Source organism: Petromyzon marinus, unplaced genomic scaffold (assembly GCF_048934315.1).
Source record: "Petromyzon marinus isolate PM22_M1 ecotype Great Lakes invasive population unplaced genomic scaffold, UKy_Petmar_22M1.pri1.0 PM_G_Scaffold_4, whole genome shotgun sequence".
Taxonomy (NCBI): domain Eukaryota; kingdom Metazoa; phylum Chordata; class Hyperoartia; order Petromyzontiformes; family Petromyzontidae; genus Petromyzon; species Petromyzon marinus.
In genome coordinates, this window is record NW_027422983.1 from 1529062 (window position 1) to 1555158 (window position 26097).

Consider the following 26097-nt stretch of genomic DNA (forward strand, 5'->3'; position numbering starts at 1 on the left):
TAGTGTAGTGTATAGTGTAGTGTATAGTGTAATGTATAGTGTAGTGTATAGTGTAGTGTACAGTATAGTGTAGTATATATAGTGTAGTGTATAGTGTAATGCATAGTGTAGTGTGTAGTGTAGTGTAGTACACTAGCACATCACACTGGTGGGTTAGCGAGCCAAGCAACAACATTTGCACTCTGGACACCGTGACATTTCGCCAGCAATCACAACAACCAGCTTCGTCAGGCGACAGCCACATTTGTGCATTTATTCATTCACACAATCTAACCCGGCTGATATCGGCTCGCCGAAAACCAACAGCGTCAAACTACGAAAGTGTCGTGGCATCGCGGGAGCGGCCGATGAAACTGGCCGGGTTCGGGGAGAAATAAAAAAACCGAGACGCTGACGTGGCGCACGAAGGCCCACGGCGTTGTACGCGCCATCGTGACGCCGCCTGTCGCCCCGACAAAACAATAATATAAACACGCGGAACTCCCTCTCGGTGCCGGACGTCGTGACGGACCGTGCCGATGTCGCCGCTCGTCGACCCCCAGCCACGCGAGGGAGAATTTAAATTCTCCCCCCACCCCCCACCCCCTTCTCCCTGGCTCCCTGGCACGACGCCCGATCGCCTCCCGTCCAGCGGCACAACGCCGGGGGAAAGCGCTGGGAGGTGAGAGACCGTCGCGAAGACTAAAATAAAATAACAAAAACACTGCGTCCGGTTAACGGAGAGCTCTTTCGTAAAACAAAATTCCCACCCCCACCCCACCCAAAAAAAAAGTGAAAAGCCAAACTCGGGGCACCGATTGTAACTGGCACGAGGCAAATATCCCCCAATGCTGAAAAACATCGCTCAGTTGGGATCAAACAACAACAACAACAACAATTCTTCTTGGTTCTTTCGGGGGGGGGGGGGGGGGTTCACCCGCTCGCGAAGCGACAATCCCCGGCGTTGCCCCTGGCAACCGGAGGCACGGCAAGGCGGAGCACTCCAAGGTGGAGCACGGCAAGGTGGAGCACGGCAAGGTGGAGCACTCTCGCTCCTCCCCCCCCCGCCCCACCCCGAGCCGCTTCTCAAAAATCTTCCTTCCACTCCTCGTCGTCATCTTCGTCTGTGAAAACCTGCGGGGGTCGGAATAAATTAGAGAGACGGTGACCGACCCCACCCCCACCCACCCCCACCCACTGGGGTGGCCAGAAGTGGATCGCTCACTCAGCCTAAGCAGTGGGCGGACACTCGCTCACCGCTCGCTCGCTCGCCACCCACCCCTCCTCACCGTGTAGTCGTAGCTGCCAGCTCCGCTGTCTTGGTGCTGAGGCTGCGGTGGCAACTCGTGCAGCTCCATATCCGCCTTGTTGCCACTCTCTAGCGTTAGCAACTACACAAGGAGCATCCCCACAACACGCACAGTGTGTGGTGAGTCTGTGGGTCTCTGTGTGGTGAGTCTGTGGGTCTCTGTGTGGTGAGTCTGTGGGTCTCTGTGTGGTGAGTCTGTGGGTCTCTGTGTGGTGAGTCTATGGGTCTCTGTGTGGTGAGTCTATGGGTCTCTGTGTGGTGAGTCTATGGGTCTCTGTGTGGTGAGTCTGTGGGTCTCTGTGTGGTGAGTCTATGGGTCTCTGTGTGATGAGTCTGTGGGTCTCTGTGTGGTGAGTCTGTGGGTCTCTGTGTGGTGAGTCTATGGGTCTCTGTGTGGTGAGTCTATGGGTCTCTGTGTGGTGAGTCTATGGGTCTCTGTGTGGTGAGTCTGTGAGTCTCTGTGTGGTGAGTCTATGGGTCTCTGTGTGGTGAGTCTGTGGGTCTCTGTGTGGTGAGTCTATGGGTCTCTGTGTTGTGAGTCTGTGGGTCTCTGTGTGGTGAGTCTGTGAGTCTCTGTGTGGTGAGTCTATGGGTCTCTGTGTGGTGAGTCTATGGGTTTCTGTGTGGTGAGTCTATGGGTCTCTGTGTTGTGAGTCTGTGGGTCTCTGTGTGGTGAGTCTATGGGTCTCTGTGTGGTGAGTCTATGGGTTTCTGTGTGGTGAGTCTATGGGTCTCTGTGTTGTGAGTCTGTGGGTCTCTGTCTGGTGAGTCTATGGGTTTCTGTGTGGTGAGTCTGTGGGTCTCTGTGTAGTGAGTCTGTGGGTCTCTGTGGTGAGTCTGTGGGTCTCTGTGTGGTGAGTCTATGGGTCTCTGTGTGGTGAGTCTGTGGGTTTCTGTGTGGTGAGTCTATGGGTCTCTGTGTGGTGAGTCTATGGGTTTCTGTGTGGTGAGTCTATGGGTCTCTGTGTTGTGAGTCTGTGGGTCTCTGTGTGGTGAGTCTATGGGTCTCTGTGTGGTGAGTCTATGGGTTTCTGTGTGGTGAGTCTATGGGTCTCTGTGTTGTGAGTCTGTGGGTCTCTGTCTGGTGAGTCTATGGGTTTCTGTGTGGTGTGTCTGTGGGTCTCTGTGTGGTGAGTCTGTGGGTCTCTGTGTGGTGAGTCTGTGGGTCTCTGTGTGGTGAGTCTATGGGTCTCTGTGTGGTGAGTCTATGGGTCTCTGTGTGGTGAGTCTATGAGTCTCTGTGTGGTGAGTCTATGGGTGTCTGTGTGGTGAGTCTATGGGTGTCTGTGTGGTGAGTCTGTGGGTCTCTGTGTGTTGAGTCTGTGGGTCTCTGTGTGGTGAGTATGTGAGTCTCTGTGTGGTGAGTCTATGGGTCTCTGTGTGGTGAGTCTATGGGTGTCTGTGTGGTGAGTCTGTGGGTCTCTGTGTGGTGAGTCTATGGGCAATCGTCATCAGGAGGAGAAACGAGGGGTAAGAAAGCTGCTGAGCAGGCAGCAGGCTGTTTTAAAGTTTTAAAGTTGGGTGTAGCCCAAGGGTCATAAACGAAGTGGGCACAACTTTACCGAAAGACCCAAAGAAAATGAATTCCTGCAGTCACGAAAGCTTTAGGTCGAGTCTAAGTGTGTCTCTATATATACACTACACTATACACTACACTACTATACACTACACTATACACTACACTATACACTATACTATAAACTACACACTACACTATACACTACACTATACACTACACACTACTATACACTACACTACTATACACTACACTATATACTACACTATACACTACACTACACACTACACTATACACTACACTATACACTACACTATACACTACACTACACACTACACTATACACTACACTATACACTACACTATACACTACACTACACACTACACTAGTATACACTACACTATACACTACACACTACTATACACTACACTACTATACACTACACTATACACCACACTATACACTACACTACACACTACACTATACACTACACTATACACTACACTCACGTAGCCACGGTCACCCTCCGCATTTCTCCGCGGTGCCTTGGGGAGAGTGGGGGGATCCTCCCTGCACGCATGTGGGTAGTGGGGGGGTAGTGGGGGGGTAGTGAGGGGGTGGTGGGGGGGTAGCGGGGGGGGGGGTGGTGGGGGGGGGCACAGCGGCAGGTCGTCACACAGATGACTCCGCGGGCACCGTCGACGTCCGCCCGACGTCCGAGAGAAGCGAGCGACTCACGTGGGGCCCCAGGGCTCCTGCCAATGCTGCTGCTGACGGCGGCGGCGGCGGTAGAGCAGCAGCAGCAGCAGCGTGGCCACCAGGGCGAGGGACACGGCGAGGATTGCGGCCGGAGCGGCCCAGCTGGCCCGGCTCGCCGCGGCCGCCTTCTCTGCGTGGCACAACGATCCCCCGCGTGGCGTCAGCGTGCCGCCGTAGCACGACGACGACAACCGCCGCGATGACCACACGTGCCAGGCTAGGTGCGCTTTGAGGCTCGTGCCGCTCGCACCCGGGCGTTGCGGGTCGAGGGAGCGAGACGGAGGGACGGACGGAGACAAAGTTCCCCCGTAAAGGCCCCGGCGGACGGTCGGGTCGGGTGCCGTTAGCGAGTATCAGCAGCTGTGAAGGCCGTGATTGTGACAAACGAGGGGATGGGTGGCCAGAACAGGGACACACACACGGAAACGTACCAACAACAACCGCCATTCGCCACTAAGTGGCGGTGACATCACCACGACGCTTGTGCCAGGCTATGTGCACCCTGAGGCCACGTGAAGTGTCGAACGCCCGCTGGCAGGAGGTCACGGGGCAGACCCAGGTGCCACGGGTCGACTGACTGAGATGACTGGCTGATGCACCACCTGTGCCCCCTACTGTGGCAACCTTCTGTGCTTTAGCCACCCGGCGCTCCGCTCGTTGTTGTGAGCGTCGCTCCTCCGCCCTCCGTTGTTGTTGGAGGGCGACTGCCTCCAACTGCCTAGTAGCGTTCTTCACGAGCCTCCTCCACAGAGGCCGATCTTGACACCGCTGGTACCAGTCATCGGCAAGTCCACTCAGCTCCACGTCCTCCTGTACCACATCACTCCATCTCTTCTCTAGCCCGTGCCGCGCCCGTTTAGCCCCCTCGATCCGGCCGAACAAAAGCTGATTCGGCATGCAGTGGCTGGGCATGCGGGCTACATGGCCCAGCCAACGCAGCCTTGCCTGCCGGAGGAGCTCACCGATGGGACTTTGTCCAGATCTTTCAAGGATTTGTGAGCTCCTCACACAATCCAGCCTGGTTAAACCCAGGATGGATTGTAGGCAGGCCAGCCTAAATGTTTCTAACCGGCGAAGATGTTCCATTAGGGGGGTCCACGTTTCGCAAGTGTAGGGAAGGGAGGGAATGACCGTGGCCGAGAAGACCTGAAGCTTAGTGCGGAGCGACAGACCAGGTAGCTTCCACACAGCGTTACGCAACCGATGAAAAGATATTGCCGCTCGACTGATTCGGAGACCTCTGCTGTTAAACAGGAGCCAGTCATAACACACTGCCCAGGTATGGGAAACTCTCCACTCTCTCCACAACTGCCCCATCACTGCCCCATCACCGATTTGGAGTTGTGGGGGTGGAGTGTCCGATGGTACAAAATACCCAGGCAGGTGCTTAGTTTTGGTGGGGCTGATGGTAAGGCCCCACCTCTTAGTGGCACGCTCCAGTCTCAGCAGCAGCGTCTCCAACTCCTCCTCTGAATGAGCAGCTATTACCAAATCATCAGCATACATAACGTGGTTGAGCAATAGGGAGCCATCCCTTGACCGCACCCGGGCATCGACCAGCCTCCCATCATATCTGTACCATATGGAGATTCCCCCGGTACAGCTATTGAAGGCTTCACGAACTACGTGGTCAAAATAGATGTTAAATAATGTGGGAGCCAGAGGACATCCCTGTCGCACCCCAAGGTGTACAGGGAATGACTCTGACTCCCGGCCACGTAGTTTTACCCGGGCCCGCTCACCATCATGAAGGTCCTTAATGATTATGAGCAGAGATTCAGGTACTCCAAAAGCACAAAAAACAACCCAGAGCCCAGGCCTACTGATGGTATCATAGGCCTTGACCAGGTCAATAAAGCAGAGATGTAGGTCTTGTTGGAATTCCCTACACCTCTGCTGTAGCAGACGGACAGAAAATATGGCATCTGTGCAGGACCGCCCTTTCTTGAAACCGCATTGGGGCTCCGCAAGCCTCTCCTCAGCGTGCCTGGCAAGGCAATGTTGAATAATCCTTGCCAGGACCTTTCCCGGCACACTGAGGAGTGAGATGCCCCTGTAGTTGTTACAGTCTGTGCGGTCCCCCTTCTTAAAAAGGGGGACCACCAGGGCATCCTTCCAATCCTGCGGAACCCGTCCAGTGGTCCAGACTGTTGTTATGATGTCATATAGGGCAGTCTGTGCACAAACGCCGCCCTCCCTCAGCATTTCGCTTGGGAGATCATCTCTGCCCGCTGCCTTTCCTAGTCTCAGACTCCGGATCGCCTTCAGTACTTCCTCAACAGATGGCACCTCAGGCAGCCACTCACAGGGGGTGACTTCTTCCAATATTTGAGGCACCGCAGCCTCAGCAGGGTCATCCTCGCTTTGTGCCACGATGTTTTCCTGGCTGAGGGATTTTCCCTCCCCCAGGACCTCACAGAAATGCTTAGCAAATCTGCAAACCTGTTCCTGGGGGTCGGAGATTGGGTCACCGTTTTTTCCCCTAATGATGGTAATAGGTGTGGCGCTGCAGATTACTTTTTTGATGGAGTTAAATAGAGATTTGTGATCACGGGCCACTGAGGCAGACTCATCTCCTCAGCAACCCGCGACCACCACCCATCCTTGCAGCGCCTCACGGCTCTCCGAACCTCCGAGCGAAGGCTGCGGTAAGCCTCCTCATTCTCTGACGTGGGATTCTGTAGCCGATGACAGTGGACCTGTCGCTTTTTCTCGACCATCCTGAACACCTCCTCTGTCAGCCAGGGTCTCTGGGGAGGTCTGGACCGCGTACCCAAAGCAGCCATTGCAGCTGCATGAGTCACAGTCCTAAACCTCGCCCATTTACCCTCGACATCAGGAGGAGTCGGGGACGATGCCAATCCCAGCCGCCAGCGATGATGAAATTCTCGCTTGCAACTTTCATCAGATAAGTGAGACCAGGCCACTTTAGGTTGGAATGGAGTCCTGGGTGTATACCCACCACCAGAGTGGAAGAATGGCAGGCGCATCTTACATATGACTAGTCGATGGGCAGAGGGCAGGTCAGCTCCACGGTCGGTCCTGGTGTCAAGGACATGGGATTGCATCCGCTGGTCCGTCACTATGTAGTCCAGCAGATGTTCTTGCTTGGACCCGGCATGCATCCATGATGTTGTGTGGATGCGCCGATGCCGGAACAACGTGTTGGTAATTACAAGCCCATGGGCTGCACAAAAATCTAGCAGCCTCCTACCGTTGTTATTGAGCTGATCTGGCCCATGCCCTCCAATCACTCCAGACCAGGTGCAGTATAATGACCAACTCAGGCATTGAAGTCACCCAACATGATGACTCTATCCCAAGGGGCCACTTTAGCCAGCACCTGTGACAGGAGGTCATAGAAGGCATCTGACTCATCGGCTTTGCCTGCATCCCTCCACGGATGTTCATCTTCGGTGGGGGCATAAGTAACCACGACCACCATTCCTTGTCTCCGGTTGATGGGAAGGCGAGCCCAAAGTAGCCTGGGGCTTACAGCTTCCCACACCTCACCGCCACGCTCCCACGCCCCCTTCATTCTTTTGTTCAAAAGAAGAGCCACACCCTGTTGTTTGGCAGTCTGCTGCCCCGAGTAGAGGACTGTCCACCCCTCATGGTGGCAGGAGCCAGAGCCGGTCCACCGGACCTCCTGAATGCCACATAGATCCAGGCGGTACCGGTCCAGCTCCCGACAAAGGAGTGGCAGCCTCTCCTCCGCAGTGAGCGTTCGAACATTCCACGTGGCTACCCGTAGTGGTTTTTCGTTGTTTCTGGAGGAGCCCCGAGGGTAGATATTCAATCTCCTGGCTCCGCCAATTGGGGTTTGGGCAGGAGACGTCATAGACGCCTGGCCCCCCGGGGCCTCCGGCACAAGCTTATTAGTTATATACTTAATTCGCGGTTTAGTGGTAATTAATTGAAGGTGGAGGGGTTACCAGCCCCTCGCACCTGTCCAGAGCCCCCGTTAGCCCCTGTGGTGGACACATATGCCATGAGGGGAGGAGCCAATCACAATTGGACCTCCCCCCACAGCACTGTCCACGACAGAGTTGCCCGTCCGGCACCGCGAGGAGGTAGGGGGTTGTTTTGCCGGACATGCACGCACACACACACGCACACACACACGCACACACAAAGATCCCCCGTATAGCCTTAACAGACTGTAGGGGCAAGTGCTGTTAGCGAGCACCTATGAAGGCCGGAACGGTACACGAGGGGGTGGGTGGCCAGCACCACGCCCGACCGCCTTTGTCTCCCTAGTGGCAATGTTTACACACCGTACCAAGTACTCATTTGAGGCTGAGTCGACCTAGGGGAGGCCCGGGACCGGTTCAGATAATCGTCACTGGTGTTGGCCGTGAGCGAGAATCGAACCCGAGTCGCCAGGTTCATAGCGCAGCGCGCTAACCGCTACACTACCGCTCCCCACGCACACACACACGCACACACACATGCACACACACACGGACAGACATGCATGCACACGCACTCGGACAGACACGCACTAACACACATGCATGCACGCACACAGGTACATGGACACACACGCATGCAACATTCAGAGATGCAAACAAACCTGTTCGTGTGTCCAGTTGCCTGTTCGGACCGAAAGTTGTGAGTTCAACCGGCGTGCAACAGACGGCGGTGGTGGCGTCTACATCGGTAGAACGTGAAGATCCAGTGTCATTTACATCTGTAGAACGTGAAGAACCAGTGGCATCTACATCTCCAGAAGGTGAAGAACCAGTGGCATCTACATCTCCAGAAGGTGAAGAACCAGTGGCATCTACATCTGCAAAACGAGAAGAACCAGTGACATTAACATCAACAGAATACGAAAAACCAGTGACATGTACATCTGCAGAACATAAAGAACCAGTGGCATCTACATCTGCAGAACGTGAAGAACCAGTGGGATCTACATCTGTAGAACGTGAAGAACCAGTGGCATCTACATCTGTAGAACGTGAAGAACCAGTGGCATCTACATCTGTAGAACGTGAAGAACCAGTGGCATATACATCTGCAGAACGTGAAGAACCAGTGGCATCTACATCTGTAGAACGTGAAGAACCAGTGGCATCTACATCAATAGAATGTGAAGCACCAGTGGCATCTACATCTGCAGAACGTGAAGAACCAGTGGCATCTACATCTGTAGAACTTGAAGAACCAGTGCCATCTACATCTGTAGAACGTGAAGAACCAGTGGCATCTACATCTGTAGAACGTGAAAAACCAGTGGCATCTACATCTGCAGAACGTGAAGAACCAGTGGCATCTACATCTGTAGAACTTGAAGAACCAGTGCCATCTACATCTGTAGAACGTGAAGAACCAGTGGCATCTACATCTGTAGAACGTGAAAAACCAGTGGCATCTACATCTGCAGAACGTGAAGAACCAGTGGCATCTACATCTGCAGAACGTGAAGATCCAGTGTCATTTACATCTGCAGAACGTGAAGAACCAGTGGCATCTACATTGCAGAACGTGAAGAACCAGCGGCATCTACATCTGCAGAACGTGAAGAATCAGTGGCATGTACATCTGCAGAGCGTGAAGAACCAGCAGCATCTACATCTGCTGAACGTGAAGAACCAGTGGCATCTACATCTGCAGAGCGTGAAGAACCAGCGGCATATACATCTGTAGAACGTGAAGAACCAGTGGCATCTACATCTGCAGAACGTGAAGAACCAGTGGCATCTACATCTGCAGAACGTGAAGAACCAGTGGCATCTACATCTGCAGAAGATAATGAGCTTTGGGTCTCTGTGTGAGTCTATGGGTCTCTGTCTGAGAAGTCTATGGGTGTCTGTGTGAGTAGTCTATGGGTGTCTGTGTGATGAGTCTATGGGTTTCTGTGTGAGTAGTCTATGGGTCTCTGTGTGAGTCTATGGGTCTCTGTGTGAGTAGTCTATGGGTCTATTGGGTAAAGTCACGTAGGTAAAAAATAAAATAACAAAAATCACGACGTTTCGGCCACAACACAAGCGGCCTTCATCAGGTGAAGGGACGAGACTATCTGGAGGACAGCGCTGGAGTGAAAAAAGCCACGCTCAGATCACGACCTTTAAGCTGTGTGAGAAGAAAAAGGCCAAGTGCCTTGACAAAGGAATTAGCATAGAATTTAGCATTGAAATGGCTTATTGAAATAGCGAAGTTAAAGTATATACATCTGCAGAGGCACCCCTTCACAAAGGAATTAGCATAGAATTTAGCAATGAAATAGCTGAGTGATTAGCTTGTAACTGGTCACAGAAATAGCTATGTTAAAGTCAGAGCATATACATTCACCGAGGCACCTAGTACAAATCAAACAGGAGAATTTAGCGAAACACAACCACGCTCAGACCGCGGACCTTTAAACTGTGTGCGAGCAAACAAGGTGTCCTGCCAAAGAAATTAGCATAAAAATTAGTATTTGATTGGCCGATTTTAGAAAAGAGGTGGTGTACGTGCCGGTGGACTTGCCGTTTGGTGCGGGGGGGGGAGGGGGAATTTACCTATTGGTGGTGTGAAAAGGGAATTTATAAGAGCTGCGAAAGTTTGGGGTACCACTACTTGAAAAAATATACTGTACCATTGAAATTAGTTTAATGTTTAGTTCGATTTAGAACATCTTTCCAATGGTTGTTTTTTTTGTTATTTAATTTTTTACCTACGTGACTTTACCCAATAGAACCAAAGAGTATGGATCCTAGCAGTCACGAAAGCTTTAAATCTAGAATAGTCTATGGGTGTCTGTGTGATGAGTCTATGGGTCTCTGTGTGAGTAGTCTATGGGTGTATGTGTGAGTAGTCTATGGGTGTCTGTGTGAGTAGTCTATGGGTGTCTGTGTGAGTAGTCTATGGGTGTCTGTGTGATGAGTCTATGGGTGTCTGTGTGAGTAGTCTATGGGTCTCTGCGTGAGTAGTCTAGGGGTCTCTGTGTGAATCTATGGGTCTCTGTGTGATGAGTCTATGGGTCTGTGTGAGTAGTCTATGGGTGTCTGTGTGATGAGTCTATGGGTCTCTGTGTGAGTAGTCTATGGATCTATGGGTCTCTGTGTGATGAGTCTATGGGTCTCTGCGTGATGAGTCTATGGGTCTCTGCGTGGGGCAGTGCCAATCCTCACCGATGACAGAGAGGCTGACCCTCCCCTCGTAGTTGCCGTGGGGGAAGGTGGCCACGTGGCAGAGGAAGAGGCCCCCGTCGCCAGCCTGCACGTCCAGCAGCTCCAGCGAGACGTCGCCGGGATGCCCCCCAACGCGGAACCGCAGTCGGCCCGCGAGGGACGAGTTGGTGTACGCCGTGCCGTGCAGCGGGCTGAGCGCGGCCAAATTGGCCCCCGCCCAGACGTCGTCACGGGAGGCCTTCAGCCAGTTGGCCTGCACCACCACCACGGCCGCTCCCCACAGGACGCAGCGCAGCAGCGCCACCTTCTGGCCGACCACCGCCGTGACCTGGCCGTCCGTGTCGACACCCACACGAGGGGCTGGGTGGGAAGACCACGCAGAGACCCATAGACTACTCATAGAGACCCATAGACTACGCATAGAGACCCATAGACTACTCATAGAGACCCATAAACTACTCACACAGACACCCATAGACTACTCACAAAGATCCATAGACTACTCACACAAAGACCCATAGACTACTCACACAGAGACCCATAGACTACTCGCACAGAGACCCATAGACTACTCGCATAGAGACCCATAGACTACTCACACAGAGACCCATAGACTACTCACACAGAGACCCATAGACTTCTCACGCAGAGACCCAAGACTACTCACACAGAGACCCATAGACTACTCACATAGAGACCCAGAGACTTCTCACGCAGAGACCCAAAGACTACTCATAGAGACCCATAGACCACTCACACAGAGACCCATAGACTAGTCACACAGAGACCCATAGACTACTCATGCAGAGACCCATAGACTACTCACGCAGAGACCCATAGATTACTCACGCAGAGACCCATAGACTACTCATAGAGACCCATAGACTCCTCACACAGAGACCCATAGACTACTCATAGAGACCCATAGACTACTCACACAGAGACCCATAGACTACTCACGCAGAGACCCATAGACTACTCACGCAGAGACCCATAGATTACTCACGCAGAGACCCATAGACCACTCATAGGGATCCACAAGACTACTCACACAGAGACCCACTTCACACGCACAAAAATACCTCTCACTCATTCACTCAGCCACCCACTCACCCACGGTGCTGTGTGGTGGAGGGACGGAGACACACGACAGTGGAGACCACTCCCCTGCCTTCCACCGTGGCAAGTCGGCTACCATTCTCACGCGGACGCAGTACTCATCCTCCCGTCCCAGCAGAAGCATCATTTGGTGTTGGTACCGGCATCCGATGAAGCGCTCCTGGCAGTAAGCATCATCATCATCAGTAGTAGCAGCAGTAGTAGCAGCAACAGCATCATCATCAGTAGTAGTAGCATCATCAGTAGTAGTGTCATTGGTAGTATCATCATCATCAGTAGCAGCATCACCACCCACCCACCCAACCACACACATCTCCCGCCACAACCTCCCGACCCCCGTCACAACTCCGGCAACCTCTCACCGTGCGTCGAACGCCGCCTCTTGTCGAGATGTCAACCTGATGGTGGAACTCCACGTCGTGGGACACCAGCGTCCTCAACCCACGCCCAACGGAGACCAACAACGACAGCTTCCACACCTCCGGCTCTCCGTCAACCGCCGCCTCCAACTCCCCAGCCTCCCCAGGACCACCGTCGTCGAGGTTGTCGCCATCGACCTCGACGTCGTCGTCACGGCGGTCATCATCACCGCCGTCATGGCCATCGTCATCACCGCCGTCATCGTCATCACCGCCGTCACGGCCATCATCGTCGTCGTCACGGCCATCGTCATCACCGCCGTCACGGCCATCGTCATCACCGTCGTCACGGCCATCGTCATCACCGCCGTCACGGCCATCGTAATCACCGCCGTCACGGTCATCATCGTCGTCGTCATGGCCATCGTCATCACCGCCGTCACGGCCATCGTCATCACCGCCGTCACGGTCATCATCATCGTCGTCATGGCCATCGTCATCACCGCCGTCACGGCCATTGTCATCACCGCCGTCACGGCCATCATCGTCGCCGTCACGGCCATCGTCATCACCGCCGTCACGGCCATTGTCATCACCGCCGTCACGGCGGTCGTCATCGTCGTCGTCACGGACATCGTCATCGTCGTCGAAGTCGTCGCCATCGACCTCAACGTTATAGTCACGGCGGTCATCATCACCGCCGTCACGGACATCGTCATCGTCGTTGTCTTCATCGTCACCCACAACACCGCACTCCTCATCCTCCTCCTCCTCCTCACCACCACCATCGCCCTCCTCCTCCTTCCCCAGCGTCAGTTTGTCGAGCCTCAGGGTGAACGACGGAGCGCTGAGCACAGCTGAGACACGGGAGAGGGGGGGTCATGGCGAGGGATGTTTGTGTGATCTCCCCCTGTCCTACAGAGTGTGTGGAGTTTGTGTGATCTCCCCCTGTCCTACAGAGTGAGTGAGTGGAGTTTGTGTGATCTCCCCCTGTTCTACAGAGTGAGTGGAGTTTGTGTGATCTCCCCCTGTCCTACAGAGTGAGTGGAGTTTGTGTGATCTCCCCCTGTCCTACAGAGTGTGTGGAGTTTGTGTGATCTCCCCCTGTTCTACAGAGTGTGTGGAGTTTGTGTGATCTCCCCCTGTCCTACAGAGTGAGTGGAGTTTGTGTGATCTCCCCCTGTTCTACAGAGTGAGTGGAGTTTGTGTGATCTCCCCCTGTTCTACAGAGTGTGTGAGTGGAGTTTGTGTGATCTCCCCCTGTTCTACAGAGTGAGTGGAGTTTGTGTGATCTCCCCCTGTCCTACAGAGTGTGTGGAGTTTGTGTGATCTCCCCCTGTCCTACAGAGTGAGTGAGTGGAGTTTGTGTGATCTCCCCCTGTTCTACAGAGTGAGTGGAGTTTGTGTGATCTCCCCCTGTCCTACAGAGTGAGTGGAGTTTGTGTGATCTCCCCCTGTCCTACAGAGTGTGTGGAGTTTGTGTGATCTCCCCCTGTTCTACAGAGTGTGTGGAGTTTGTGTGATCTCCCCCTGTCCTACAGAGTGAGTGGAGTTTGTGTGATCTCCCCCTGTTCTACAGAGTGAGTGGAGTTTGTGTGATCTCCCCCTGTTCTACAGAGTGTGTGAGTGGAGTTTGTGTGATCTCCCCCTGTTCTACAGAGTGAGTGGAGTTTGTGTGATCTCCCCCTGTCCTACAGAGTGTGTGGAGTTTGTGTGATCTCCCCCTGTCCTACAGAGTGTGTGGAGTTTGTGTGATCTCCCCCTGTCCTACAGAGTGAGTGGAGTTTGTGTGATCTCCCCCTGTCCTACAGAGTGTGTGAGTGGAGTTTGTGTGATCTCCCCCTGTCCTACAGTGAGTGAGTGGAGTTTGTGTGATCTCCCCCTGTTCTACAGAGTGAGTGTGTGGAGTTTGTGTGATCTCCCCCTGTTTTACAGAGTGAGTGGAGTTTGTGTGATCTCCCCCTGTCCGACAGAGTGAGTGAGTGGAGTTTGTGTGATCTCCCCCTGTCCTACAGAGTGTGTGGAGTTTGTGTGATATCCCCCTGTACTACAGAGTGAGTTGAGTTTGTGTGATCTCCCCCTGTCCTACAGAGTGAGTGAGTGGAGTTTGTGTGATCTCCCCCTGTTCTACAGAGTGAGTGGAGTTTGTGTGATCTCCCCCTGTCCTACAGAGTGAGTGTGAGTGGAGTTTGTGTGATCTCCCCCTGTCCTACAGAGTGTGTGGAGTTTGTGTGATCTCCCCCTGTTCTACAGAGTGTGTGGAGTTTGTGTGATCTCCCCCTGTCCTACAGAGTGAGTGGAGTTTGTGTGATCTCCCCCTGTTCTACAGAGTGTGTGAGGGGAGTTTGTGTGATCTCCCCCTGTTCTACAGAGTGAGTGGAGTTTGTGTGATCTCCCCCTGTTCTACAGAGTGTGTGAGTGGAGTTTGTGTGATCTCCCCCTGTTCTACAGAGTGAGTGGAGTTTGTGTGATCTCCCCCTGTCCTACAGAGTGTGTGGAGTTTGTGTGATCTCCCCCTGTCCTACAGAGTGAGTGGAGTTTGTGTGATCTCCCCCTGTCCTACAGAGTGTGTGAGTGGAGTTTGTGTGATCTCCCCCTGTCCTACAGTGAGTGAGTGGAGTTTGTGTGATCTCCCCCTGTTCTACAGAGTGAGTGTGTGGAGTTTGTGTGATCTCCCCCTGTTTTACAGAGTGAGTGGAGTTTGTGTGATCTCCCCCTGTCCTACAGAGTGAGTGAGTGGAGTTTGTGTGATCTAGCCCTGTCCTACAGAGTGTGTGGAGTTTGTGTCATATCCCCCTGTACTACAGAGTGAGTTGAGTTTGTGTGATCTCCCCCTGTCCTACAGAGTGAGTGAGTGGAGTTTGTGTGATCTCCCCCTGTCCTACAGAGCGTGTGGAGTTTGTGTGATCTCCCCCTGTCCTACAGAATGTGGGGAGTTTGTGTGATCTCCCCCTGTCCTACAGAGTGAGTGGAGTTTGTGTGATCTCCCCCTGTCCTACAGAGTGTGTGAGTGGAGTTTGTGTGATCTCCCCCTGTTCTACAGAGTGAGTGGAGTTTGTGTGATCTCCCCCTGTCCTACAGAGTGAGTGGAGTTTGTGTGATCTCCCCCTGTCCTACAGAGTGTGTGAGTGGAGTTTGTGTGATCTCCCCCTGTTCTACAGAGTGTGTGAGTGGAGTTTGTGTGATCTCCCCCTGTTCTACAGAGTGAGTGGAGTTTGTGTGATCTCCCCCTGTCCTACAGAGTGTGTGGAGTTTGTGTGATCTCCCCCTGTCCTACAGAGTGAGTGGAGTTTGTGTGATCTCCCCCTGTCCTACAGAGTGTGTTAGTGGAGTTTGTGTGATCTCCCCCTGTCCTACAGTGAGTGAGTGGAGTTTGTGTGATCTCCCCCTGTTCTACAGAGTGAGTGTGTGGAGTTTGTGTGATCTCCCCCTGTTTTACAGAGTGAGTGGAGTTTGTGTGATCTCCCCCTGTCCTACAGAGTGAGTGAGTGGAGTTTGTGTGATCTCCCCCTGTCCTACAGAGTGTGTAGAGTTTGTGTGATATCCCCCTGCACTACAGAGTGAGTTGAGTTTGTGTGATCTCCCCCTGTCCTACAGAGTGAGTGAGTGGAGTTTGTGTGATCTCCCCCTGTTCTACAGAGTGAGTGGAGTTTGTGTGATCTCCCCCTGTCCTACAGAGTGAGTGTGAGTGGAGTTTGTGTGATCTCCCCCTGTCCTACAGAGTGTGTGGAGTTTGTGTGATCTCCCCCTGTTCTACAGAGTGTGTGGAGTTTGTGTGATCTCCCCCTGTCCTACAGAGTGAGTGGAGTTTGTGTGATCTCCCCCTGTTCTACAGAGTGTGTGAGGGGAGTTTGTGTGATCTCCCCCTGTTCTACAGAGTGTGTGAGTGGAGTTTGTGTGATCTCCCCCTGTTCTACAGAGTGAGTGGAGTTTGTGTGATCTCCCCCTGTCCTACAGAGTGTGTGGAGTTTGTGTGATCTCCCCCTGTCCTACAGAGTGAGTGGAGTTTGTGTGATCTCCCCCTGTCCTACAGAGTGTGTGAGTGGAGTTTGTGTGATCTCCCCCTGTCCTACAGTGAGTGAGTGGAGTTTGTGTGATCTCCCCCTGTTCTACAGAGTGAGTGTGTGGAGTTTGTGTGATCTCCCCCTGTTTTACAGAGTGAGTGGAGTTTGTGTGATCTCCCCCTGTCCTACAGAGTGAGTGAGTGGAGTTTGTGTGATCTCCCCCTGTCCTACAGAGTGTGTGGAGTTTGTGTCATATCCCCCTGTACTACAGAGTGAGTTGAGTTTGTGTGATCTCCCCCTGTCCTACAGAGTGAGTGAGTGGAGTTTGTGTGATCTCCCCCTGTCCTACAGAGCGTGTGGAGTTTGTGTGATCTTCCCCTGTCCTACAGAATGTGGGGAGTTTGTGTGATCTCCCCCTGTCCTACAGAGTGAGTGGAGTTTGTGTGATCTCCCCCTGTCCTACAGAGTGTGTGAGTGGAGTTTGTGTGATCTCCCCCTGTTCTACAGAGTGAGTGGAGTTTGTGTGATCTCCCCCTGTCCTACAGAGTGAGTGGAGTTTGTGTGATCTCCCCCTGTCCTACAGAGTGTGTGAGTGGAGTTTGTGTGATCTCCCCCTGTTCTACAGAGTGAGTGGAGTTTGTGTGATCTCCCCCTGTCCTACAGAGTGAGTGGAGTTTGTGTGATCTCCCCCTGTCCTACAGAGTGAGTGGAGTTTGTGTGATCTCCCCCTGTCCTACAGAGTGAGTGGAGTTTGTGTGATCTCCCCCTGTTCTACAGAGTGAGTGTGTGGAGTTTGTGTGATCTCCCCCTGTTTTACAGAGTGAGTGGAGTTTGTGTGATCTCCCCCTGTCCTACAGAGTGAGTGAGTGGAGTTTGTGTGATCTCCCCCTGTCCTACAGAGTGAGTGAGTGGAGTTTGTGTGATCTCCCCCTGTCCTACAGAGTGAGTGAGTGGAGTTTGTGTGATCTCCCCCTGTCCTACAGAGTGAGTGGAGTTTGTGTGATCTCCTCCTGTTCTACAGAGTGAGTGGAGTTTGTGTGATCTCCACCCTGTCCTACAGAGTGAGTGAGTGGAGTTTGTGTGATCTCCCCCTGTCCTACAGAGTGTGTGGAGTTTGTGTGATCTCCCCCTGTCCTACAGTGAGTGAGTGGAGTTTGTGTGATCTCCCCCTGTTCTACAGAGTGAGTGTGTGGAGTTTGTGTGATCTCCCCCTGTTTTACAGAGTGAGTGGAGTTTGTGTGATCTCCCCCTGTCCTACAGAGTGAGTGAGTGGAGTTTGTGTGATCTCCCCCTGTCCTACAGAGTGTGTGGAGTTTGTGTCATATCCCCCTGTACTACAGAGTGAGTTGAGTTTGTGTGATCTCCCCCTGTCCTACAGAGTGAGTGAGTGGAGTTTGTGTGATCTCCCCCTGTCCTACAGAGCGTGTGGAGTTTGTGTGATCTTCCCCTGTCCTACAGAATGTGGGGAGTTTGTGTGATCTCCCCCTGTCCTACAGAGTGAGTGGAGTTTGTGTGATCTCCCCCTGTCCTACAGAGTGTGTGAGTGGAGTTTGTGTGATCTCCCCCTGTTCTACAGAGTGAGTGGAGTTTGTGTGATCTCCCCCTGTCCTACAGAGTGAGTGGAGTTTGTGTGATCTCCCCCTGTCCTACAGAGTGTGTGAGTGGAGTTTGTGTGATCTCCCCCTGTTCTACAGAGTGAGTGGAGTTTGTGTGATCTCCCCCTGTCCTACAGAGTGAGTGGAGTTTGTGTGATCTCCCCCTGTCCTACAGAGTGAGTGGAGTTTGTGTGATCTCCCCCTGTCCTACAGAGTGAGTGGAGTTTGTGTGATCTCCCCCTGTTCTACAGAGTGAGTGTGTGGAGTTTGTGTGATCTCCCCCTGTTTTACAGAGTGAGTGGAGTTTGTGTGATCTCCCCCTGTCCTACAGAGTGAGTGAGTGGAGTTTGTGTGATCTCCCCCTGTCCTACAGAGTGAGTGAGTGGAGTTTGTGTGATCTCCCCCTGTCCTACAGAGTGAGTGAGTGGAGTTTGTGTGATCTCCCCCTGTCCTACAGAGTGAGTGGAGTTTGTGTGATCTCCTCCTGTTCTACAGAGTGAGTGGAGTTTGTGTGATCTCCACCCTGTCCTACAGAGTGAGTGAGTGGAGTTTGTGTGATCTCCCCCTGTCCTACAGAGTGTGTGGAGTTTGTGTGATCTCCCCCTGTTCTACAGAGTGTGGGGAGTTTGTGTGATCTCCCCCTGTCCTACAGAGTGAGTGGAGTTTGTGTGATCTCCCCCTGTCCTACAGAGTGTGTGAGTGGAGTTTGTGTGATCTCCCCCTGTCCTACAGAGTGTGTGAGTGGAGTTTGTGTGATCTCCCCCTGTTCTACAGAGTGAGTGGAGTTTGTGTGATCTCCCCCTGTCCTACAGAGTGAGTGGAGTTTGTGTGATCTCCCCCTGTCCTACAGAGTGAGTGGAGTTTGTGTGATCTCCCCCTGTCCTACAGAGTGAGTGGAGTTTGTGTGATCTCCCCCTGTTCTACAGAGTGAGTGTGTGGAGTTTGTGTGATCTCCCCCTGTTTTACAGAGTGAGTGGAGTTTGTGTGATCTCCCCCTGTCCTACAGAGTGAGTGAGTGGAGTTTGTGTGATCTCCCCCTGTCCTACAGAGTGAGTGAGTGGAGTTTGTGTGATCTCCCCCTGTCCTACAGAGTGAGTGGAGTTTGTGTGATCTCCCCCTGTCCTACAGAGTGAGTGGAGTTTGTGTGATCTCCTCCTGTTCTACAGAGTGAGTGGAGTTTGTGTGATCTCCCCCTGTCCTACAGAGTGAGTGAGTGGAGTTTGTGTGATCTCCCCCTGTCCTACAGAGTGAGTGGAGTTTGTGTGATCTCCCCCTGTTCTACAGTGAGTGAGTGGAGTTTGTATGATCTCCTCCTGTCCTACAGAGTGAGTAGAGTTTGTGTGATCTCTCCCTGTTCTACAGAAGGAGTGTGTGGAGTTTGTGTGATCTCCCCCTGTTTTACAGAGTGAGTGGAGTTTGTATGATCTCCCCCTGTACTACAGAGTGAATGAGTGGAGTTTGTGTGATCTCCCCCTGTACTACAGAGTGAGTGAGTGGAGTTTGTGTGATCTCTCCCTGTCCTACAGAGTGAGTGGAGTTTGTGTGATCTCCCCCTGTCCGACAGAGTGTGTGAGTGGAGTTTGTTTGATCTCCCCCTGTCCTACAGAGTGAATGAGTGGAGCTTGTGTGATCTCCCCTTGTCCTACAGAGTGAGTGGAGTTTGTGTGATCTCCCCCTGTCCTACAGAGTGAGTGAGTGAGTGGAGTTTGTGTGATCTCCCCCTGTCCTACAGAGTGAGTGGAGTTTGTGTGATCTCCCCCTGTCCTACAGAGTGAGTGGAGTTTGTGTGATCTCCCCCTGTTCTACAGAGTGAGTGGAGTTTGTGTGATCTCCCCCTGTTCTACAGAGTGAGTGGAGTTTGTGTGAGCTCCCCCTGTTCCACAGAGTGAGTGTGAGTGGAGTTTGTGTGATCTCCCCCTGTCCTACAGAGTGTGTGATTGGAGTTTTTATGATCTCCCCCTGTCCTACAGTGTGAGTGAGTGGAGTTTGTGTGATCTCCCCCTGTTCTACAGAGTGAGTGGAGTTTGTGTGATCTCCCCCTGTTCTACAGAGTGAGTGGAGTTTGTGTGATCTCCCCTTGTTCCACAGAGTGAGTGTGAGTGGAGTTTGTGTGATCTCCCTCTGTCCTACAGAGTGTGTGAGTGGAGTTTGTGTGATCTCCCCCTCTTCTACAGAGTGACTGGAGTTTGTGTGATCTCCCCCTGTACTACAGAGTGAGTGGAGTTTGTATGATCTCCCCCTGTTCTACAGATTGAGTTAGTGGAGTTTGTGTGATCTCCCCCTGTTCTACAGAGTGAGTGGAGTTTGTGTGATCTCCCCCTGTTCTACAGAGTGAGTGGAGTTTGTGTGATCTCCCCCTGTCCTACAGAGTGAGTGAGTGGAGTTTGTGTGATCTCTCCCTGTTCTACAGTGAGTGAGTGGAGTTTGTATGATCTGCCCCTGTTCTACAGAGTGTGTGAGTGGAGTTTGTATGATCTCCCCCTGTCCTACAGAGTGAGTGGAGTTTGTATGATCTCCCCCTGTCCTACAGAGTGAGTGGAGTTTGTGTGATCTCCCCCTGTTCTACAGAGTGAGTGTGTGGAGGTTGTGTGATCTCCCCCTGTTTTACAGAGTGGAGTTTGTATGATCTCCCCCTGTCCTACAGAGTGAGTGAGTGGAGTTTGTGTGATCTCCCCCTGTTCTACAGAGTGAGTGAGTGGAGTTCGTGTGATCTCTCCCTGTTCTACAGAGTGAGTGGAGTTTGTGTGATCTCCCCCTGTCCTACAGAGTGAGTGAGTGAGTGGAGTTTGTGTGATCTCCCCCTGTTCTACAGAGTGAGTGAGTGGAGTTTGTGTGATCTCCCCCTGTCCTACAGAGTGAGTGGAGTTTGTGTGATCTCCCCCTGTCCTACACAGCAAGTGAGTTGAGTTTGTGTGATCTCCCCCTGTCCTACAGAGTGAGTGGAGTTTGTGTGATCTCCCCCTGTCCTACAGAGTGAGTGAGTGAGTTGAGTTTGTATGATCTCCCCCTGTCCTACAGAGTGAGTGGAGTTAGTATAATCTCCCCCTGTCCTACAGAGTGAGTGGAGTTTGTGTGATCTCCCCCTGTTCCACAGAGTGAGTGTGAGTGGAGTTTGTGTGATCTCCCCCTGTCCTACAGAGTGTGTGATTGGAGTTTTTATGATCTCCCCCTGTCCTACAGTGTGAGTGAGTGGAGTTTGTGTGATCTCCCCCTGTTCTACAGAGTGAGTGGAGTTTGTGTAATCTCCCCCTGTTCTACAGAGTGAGTGGAGTTTGTGTGATCTCCCCTTGTTCCACAGAGTGAGTGTGAGTGGAGTTTGTGTGATCTCCCTCTGTCCTACAGAGTGTGTGAGTGGAGTTTGTGTGATCTCCCCCTGTTCTACAGAGTGACTGGAGTTTGTGTGATCTCCCCCTGTACTACAGAGTGAGTGGAGTTTGTATGATCTCCCCCTGTTCTACAGATTGAGTGAGTGGAGTTTGTGTGATCTCCCCCTGTTCTACAGAGTGAGTGGAGTTTGTGTGATCTCCCCCTGTTCTACAGAGTGAGTGGAGTTTGTGTGATCTCCCCCTGTCCTACAGAGTGAGTGAGTGGAGTTTGTGTGATCTCTCCCTGTTCTACAGTGAGTGAGTGGAGTTTGTATGATCTGCCCCTGTTCTACAGAGTGTGTGAGTGGAGTTTGTATGTTCTCCCCCTGTCCTACAGAGTGAGTGGAGTTTGTATGATCTCCCCCTGTCCTACAGAGTGAGTGGAGTTTGTGTGATCTCCCCCTGTTCTACAGAGTGAGTGTGTGGAGTTTGTGTGATCTCCCCTTGTTTTACAGAGTGGAGTTTGTATGATCTCCCCCTGTCCTACAGAGTGAGTGAGTGGAGTTTGTGTGATCTCCCCCTGTTCTACAGAGTGAGTGAGTGGAGTTTGTGTGATCTCCCCTGTTCTACAGTGTGAGTGGAGTTTGTGTGATCTCCCCCTGTCCTACACAGCAAGTGAGTTGAGTTTGTGTGATCTCCCCCTGTCCTACAGAGTGTGTGAGTGGAGTTTGTGTGATCTCCCCCTGTTCTACAGAGTGAGTGGAGTTTGTGTGATCTCCCCCTGTCCTACAGAGTGAGTGGAGTTTGTGTGATCTCCCCCTGTCCTACAGAGTGAGTGGAGTTTGTGTGATCTCCCCCTGTCCTACAGAGTGAGTGGAGTTTGTGTGATCTCCCCCTGTTCTACAGAGTGAGTGTGTGGAGTTTGTGTGATCTCCCCCTGTTTTACAGAGTGAGTGGAGTTTGTGTGATCTCCCCCTGTCCTACAGAGTGAGTGAGTGGAGTTTGTGTGATCTCCCCCTGTCCTACAGAGTGAGTGAGTGGAGTTTGTGTGATCTCCCCCTGTCCTACAGAGTGAGTGGAGTTTGTGTGATCTCCCCCTGTCATACAGAGTGAGTGGAGTTTGTGTGATCTCCTCCTGTTCTACAGAGTGAGTGGAGTTTGTGTGATCTCCCCCTGTCCTACAGAGTGAGTGAGTGGAGTTTGTGTGATCTCCCCCTGTCCTACAGAGTGAGTGGAGTTTGTGTGATCTCCCCCTGTTCTACAGTGAGTGAGTGGAGTTTGTATGATCTCCCCCTGTCCTACAGAGTGAGTAGAGTTTGTGTGATCTCTCCCTGTTCTACAGAAGGAGTGTGTGGAGTTTGTGTGATCTCCCCCTGTTTTACAGAGTGAGTGGAGTTTGTATGATCTCCCCCTGTCCTACAGAGTGAATGAGTGGAGTTTGTGTGATCTCCCCCTGTACTACAGAGTGAGTGAGTGGAGTTTGTGTGATCTCTCCCTGTCCTACAGAGTGAGTGGAGTTTGTGTGATCTCCCCCTGTCCGACAGAGTGTGTGAGTGGAGTTTGTTTGATCTCCCCCTGTCCTACAGAGTGAATGAGTGGAGCTTGTGTGATCTCCCCTTGTCCTACAGAGTGAGTGGAGTTTGTGTGATCTCCCCCTGTCCTACAGAGTGAGTGAGTGAGTGGAGTTTGTGTGATCTCCCCCTGTCCTACAGAGTGAGTGGAGTTTGTGTGATCTCCCCCTGTCCTACAGAGTGAGTGGAGTTTGTGTGATCTCCCCCTGTTCTACAGAGTGTGTGAGTGGAGTTTGTGTGATCTCCCCCTGTTCTACAGAGTGAGTGGAGTTTGTGTGATCTCCCCCTGTCCTACAGAGTGTGTGGAGTTTGTGTGATCTCCCCCTGTCCTACAGAGTGAGTGGAGTTTGTGTGATCTCCCCCTGTCCTACAGAGTGTGTGGAGTTTGTGTGATCTCCCCCTGTCCTACAGAGTGAGTGGAGTTTGTGTGATCTCCCCATGTTCTACAGAGTGAGTGTGTGGAGTTTGTGTGATCTCCCCTTGTTTTACAGAGTGGAGTTTGTATGATCTCCCCCTGTCCTACAGAGTGAGTGAGTGGAGTTTGTGTGATCTCCCCCTGTTCTACAGAGTGAGTGAGTGGAGTTTGTGTGATCTCCCCTGTTCTACAGTGTGAGTGGAGTTTGTGTGATCTCCCCCTGTCCTACACAGCAAGTGAGTGGAGTTTGTGTGATCTCCCCCTGTTCTACAGAGTGAGTGGAGTTTGTTTGATCTCCCCCTGTCCTACAGAGTGAGTGGAGTTTGTGTGATCTCCCCCTGTCCTACAGAGTGAGTGGAGTTTGTGTGATCTCCCCCTGTCCTACAGAGTTGAGTGGAGTTTGTGTGATCTCCCCCTGTTCTACAGAGTGAGTGTGTGGAGTTTGTGTGATCTCCCCCTGTTTTACAGAGTGAGTGGCGTTTGTGTGATCTCCCCCTGTCCTACAGAGTGAGTGAGTGGAGTTTGTGTGATCTCCCCCTGTCCTACAGAGTGAGTGAGTGGAGTTTGTGTGATCTCCCCCTGTCCTACAGAGTGAGTGGAGTTTGTGTGATCTCCCCCTGTCATACAGAGTGAGTGGAGTTTGTGTGATCTCCTCCTGTTCTACAGAGTGAGTGGAGTTTGTGTGATCTCCCCCTGTCCTACAGAGTGAGTGAGTGGAGTTTGTGTGATCTCCCCCTGTCCTACAGAGTGAGTGGAGTTTGTGTGATCTCCCCCTGTTCTACAGTGAGTGAGTGGAGTTTGTATGATCTCCCCCTGTCCTACAGAGTGAGTAGAGTTTGTGTGATCTCTCCCTGTTCTACAGAAGGAGTGTGTGGAGTTTGTGTGATCTCCCCCTGTTTTACAGAGTGAGTGGAGTTTGTATGATCTCCCCCTGTCCTACAGAGTGAATGAGTGGAGTTTGTGTGATCTCCCCCTGTTCTACACCTCCCCCTGTTCCACAAACTCACTCACTCTGTAGAACAGGGGGAGATCACACAAACTCCACTCACTCACTCTGTAGGACAGGGGGAGATCATACAAACTCCACTCTGTAAAACAAGGGGAGATCACACAAACTCCACACACTCACTCTGTAGAACAGGGGGAGATCACACAAACTCCACTCACTCTGTAGGACAGGGGGAGATCATACAAACTCCACTCACTCTGTAGGACAGGGGGAGAACATACAAACTCCACTCACACACTCTGTAGAACAGGGGCAGATCATACAAACTCCACTCACTCACTGTAGAACAGGGAGAGATCACACAAACTCCACTCACTCACTCTGTAGGACAGGGGGAGATCACACAAACTCCACTCACTCTGTAGAACAGGGGGAGATCACACAAACTCCACTCACTCTGTAGAACAGGGGGAGATCACACAAACTCCACTCACTCAATCTGTAGAACAGGGGGAGATCATACAAACTCCACTCACTCTGTAGTACAGGGGGAGATCACACAAACTCCAGTCACTCTGTAGAACAGGGGGAGATCACACAAACTCCACTCACACACTCTGTAGGACAGAGGGAGATCACACAAACTCCACTCACACTCACTCTGTGGAACAAGGGGAGATCACACAAACTCCACTCACTCTGTAGAACAGGGGGAGATCACACAAACTCCACTCACTCTGTAGAACAGGGGGAGATCACACAAACTCCACTCACTCACACTGTAGGACAGGGGGAGATCATAAAAACTCCAATCACACACTCTGTAGGACAGGGGGAGATCACACAAACTCCACTCACTCACTCTGTAGGACAGGGGGAGATCACACAAACTCCACTCACTCTGTAGGACAGGGGGAGATCATACTAACTCCACTCACTCTGTAGGACAGGGGGAGATCACACAAACTCCACTCACTCAATCTGTAGGACAGGGGGAGATCACACAAACTCCACTAACTCTGTAGAACAGGGGGAGATCACACAAACTCCACTCACTCTGTAGAACAGGGGGAGATCACACAAACTCCACTCACTCTGTAGGACAGGGGGAGATCACACAAACTCCACTCACTCTGTAGGACAGGGGGAGATCACACAAACTCCACTCACTCACTCACTCTGTAGGACAGGGGGAGATCACACAAACTCCACTCACTCTGTAGGACAAGGGGAGATCACACAAGCTCCACTCATTCACTCTGTAGGACAGGGGGAGATCAAACAAACTCCACTCACACACTCTGTCGGACAGGGGGAGATCACACAAACTCCACTCACTCTGTAGGACAGGGAGAGATCACACAAACTCCACTCACTCACTCTGTAGTACAGGGGGAGATCACACAAACTCCACTCATTCACTCTGTAGGACAGGGGGAGATCATACAAACTCCACTCACTCTGTAAAACAGGGGGAGATCACACAAACTCCACACACTCCTTCTGTAGAACAGGGAGAGATCACACAAACTCTACTCACTCTGTAGGACAGGGGGAGATCATACAAACTCCACTCACTCACTGTAGAACAGGGGGAGATCACACAAACTCCACTCACTCTGTAGGACAGGGGGAGATCACACAAACTCCACTCACTCACTCTGTAGGACAGGGGGAGATCACACAAACTCCACTCACTCTGTAGAACAGGAGGAGATCACACAAACTCCACTCACTCTGTATGACAGGGGGAGATCACACAAACTCCACTCACTTCTGTAGGACAGGGGGAGATCACACAAACTCCACTCACTCACTCTGTAGGACAGGGGGAGATCACACAAACTCCACTCACTCACTCTGTAGGACAGGGGGAGATCACACAAACTCCACTCACTCTGTAAAACAGGGGGAGATCACACAAACTCCACACACTCACTCTGTAGAACAGGGGGAGATCACACAAACTCCACTCACTCTGTAGGACAGGGGGAGATCACACAAACTCCACTCACTCTGTAGGACAGGGGGAGATCACACAAACTCCACTCACTCTGTAGGACAGGGGGAGATCACACAAACTCCACTCACTCTGT

General features: G+C 52.2%; 1 protein-coding gene across 1 annotated transcript; it reads right to left on the reverse strand.

Moving 5' to 3' along the window:
• Positions 1-227: 227 nt before the first annotated feature.
• LOC142916554 (uncharacterized) lies at positions 228-25419 on the reverse strand. Its single transcript, XM_076061676.1, has 9 exons — positions 25407-25419; positions 12166-13019; positions 11798-11963; positions 10685-11044; positions 8140-8355; positions 3543-3693; positions 3314-3374; positions 1269-1370; positions 228-1113 (listed from the first exon to the last, which is right to left on the reverse strand). The coding sequence occupies exons 1-9, from the start codon at positions 25417-25419 to the stop codon at positions 1066-1068; spliced, it is 1971 nt and encodes a 656-aa protein (XP_075917791.1). The 3' UTR covers positions 228-1065.
• Between the last annotated feature and the right edge of the window lie 678 nt (positions 25420-26097).

What these genes read in the sequence shown, in the direction of transcription:
- LOC142916554 (XM_076061676.1), bottom strand. An exon ending in TCCACCACACAGCACCGTGG is followed by an intron (nt 11,045 to 11,797) that starts GTGAGTGGGTGG and finishes CTTCCCACCCAG; the next exon opens with CCCCTCGTGTGGGTGTCGAC. An exon ending in CGGAGGGTGACCGTGGCTAC is followed by an intron (nt 1,371 to 3,313) that starts GTGAGTGTAGTG and finishes CTCCTTGTGTAG; the next exon opens with TTGCTAACGCTAGAGAGTGG.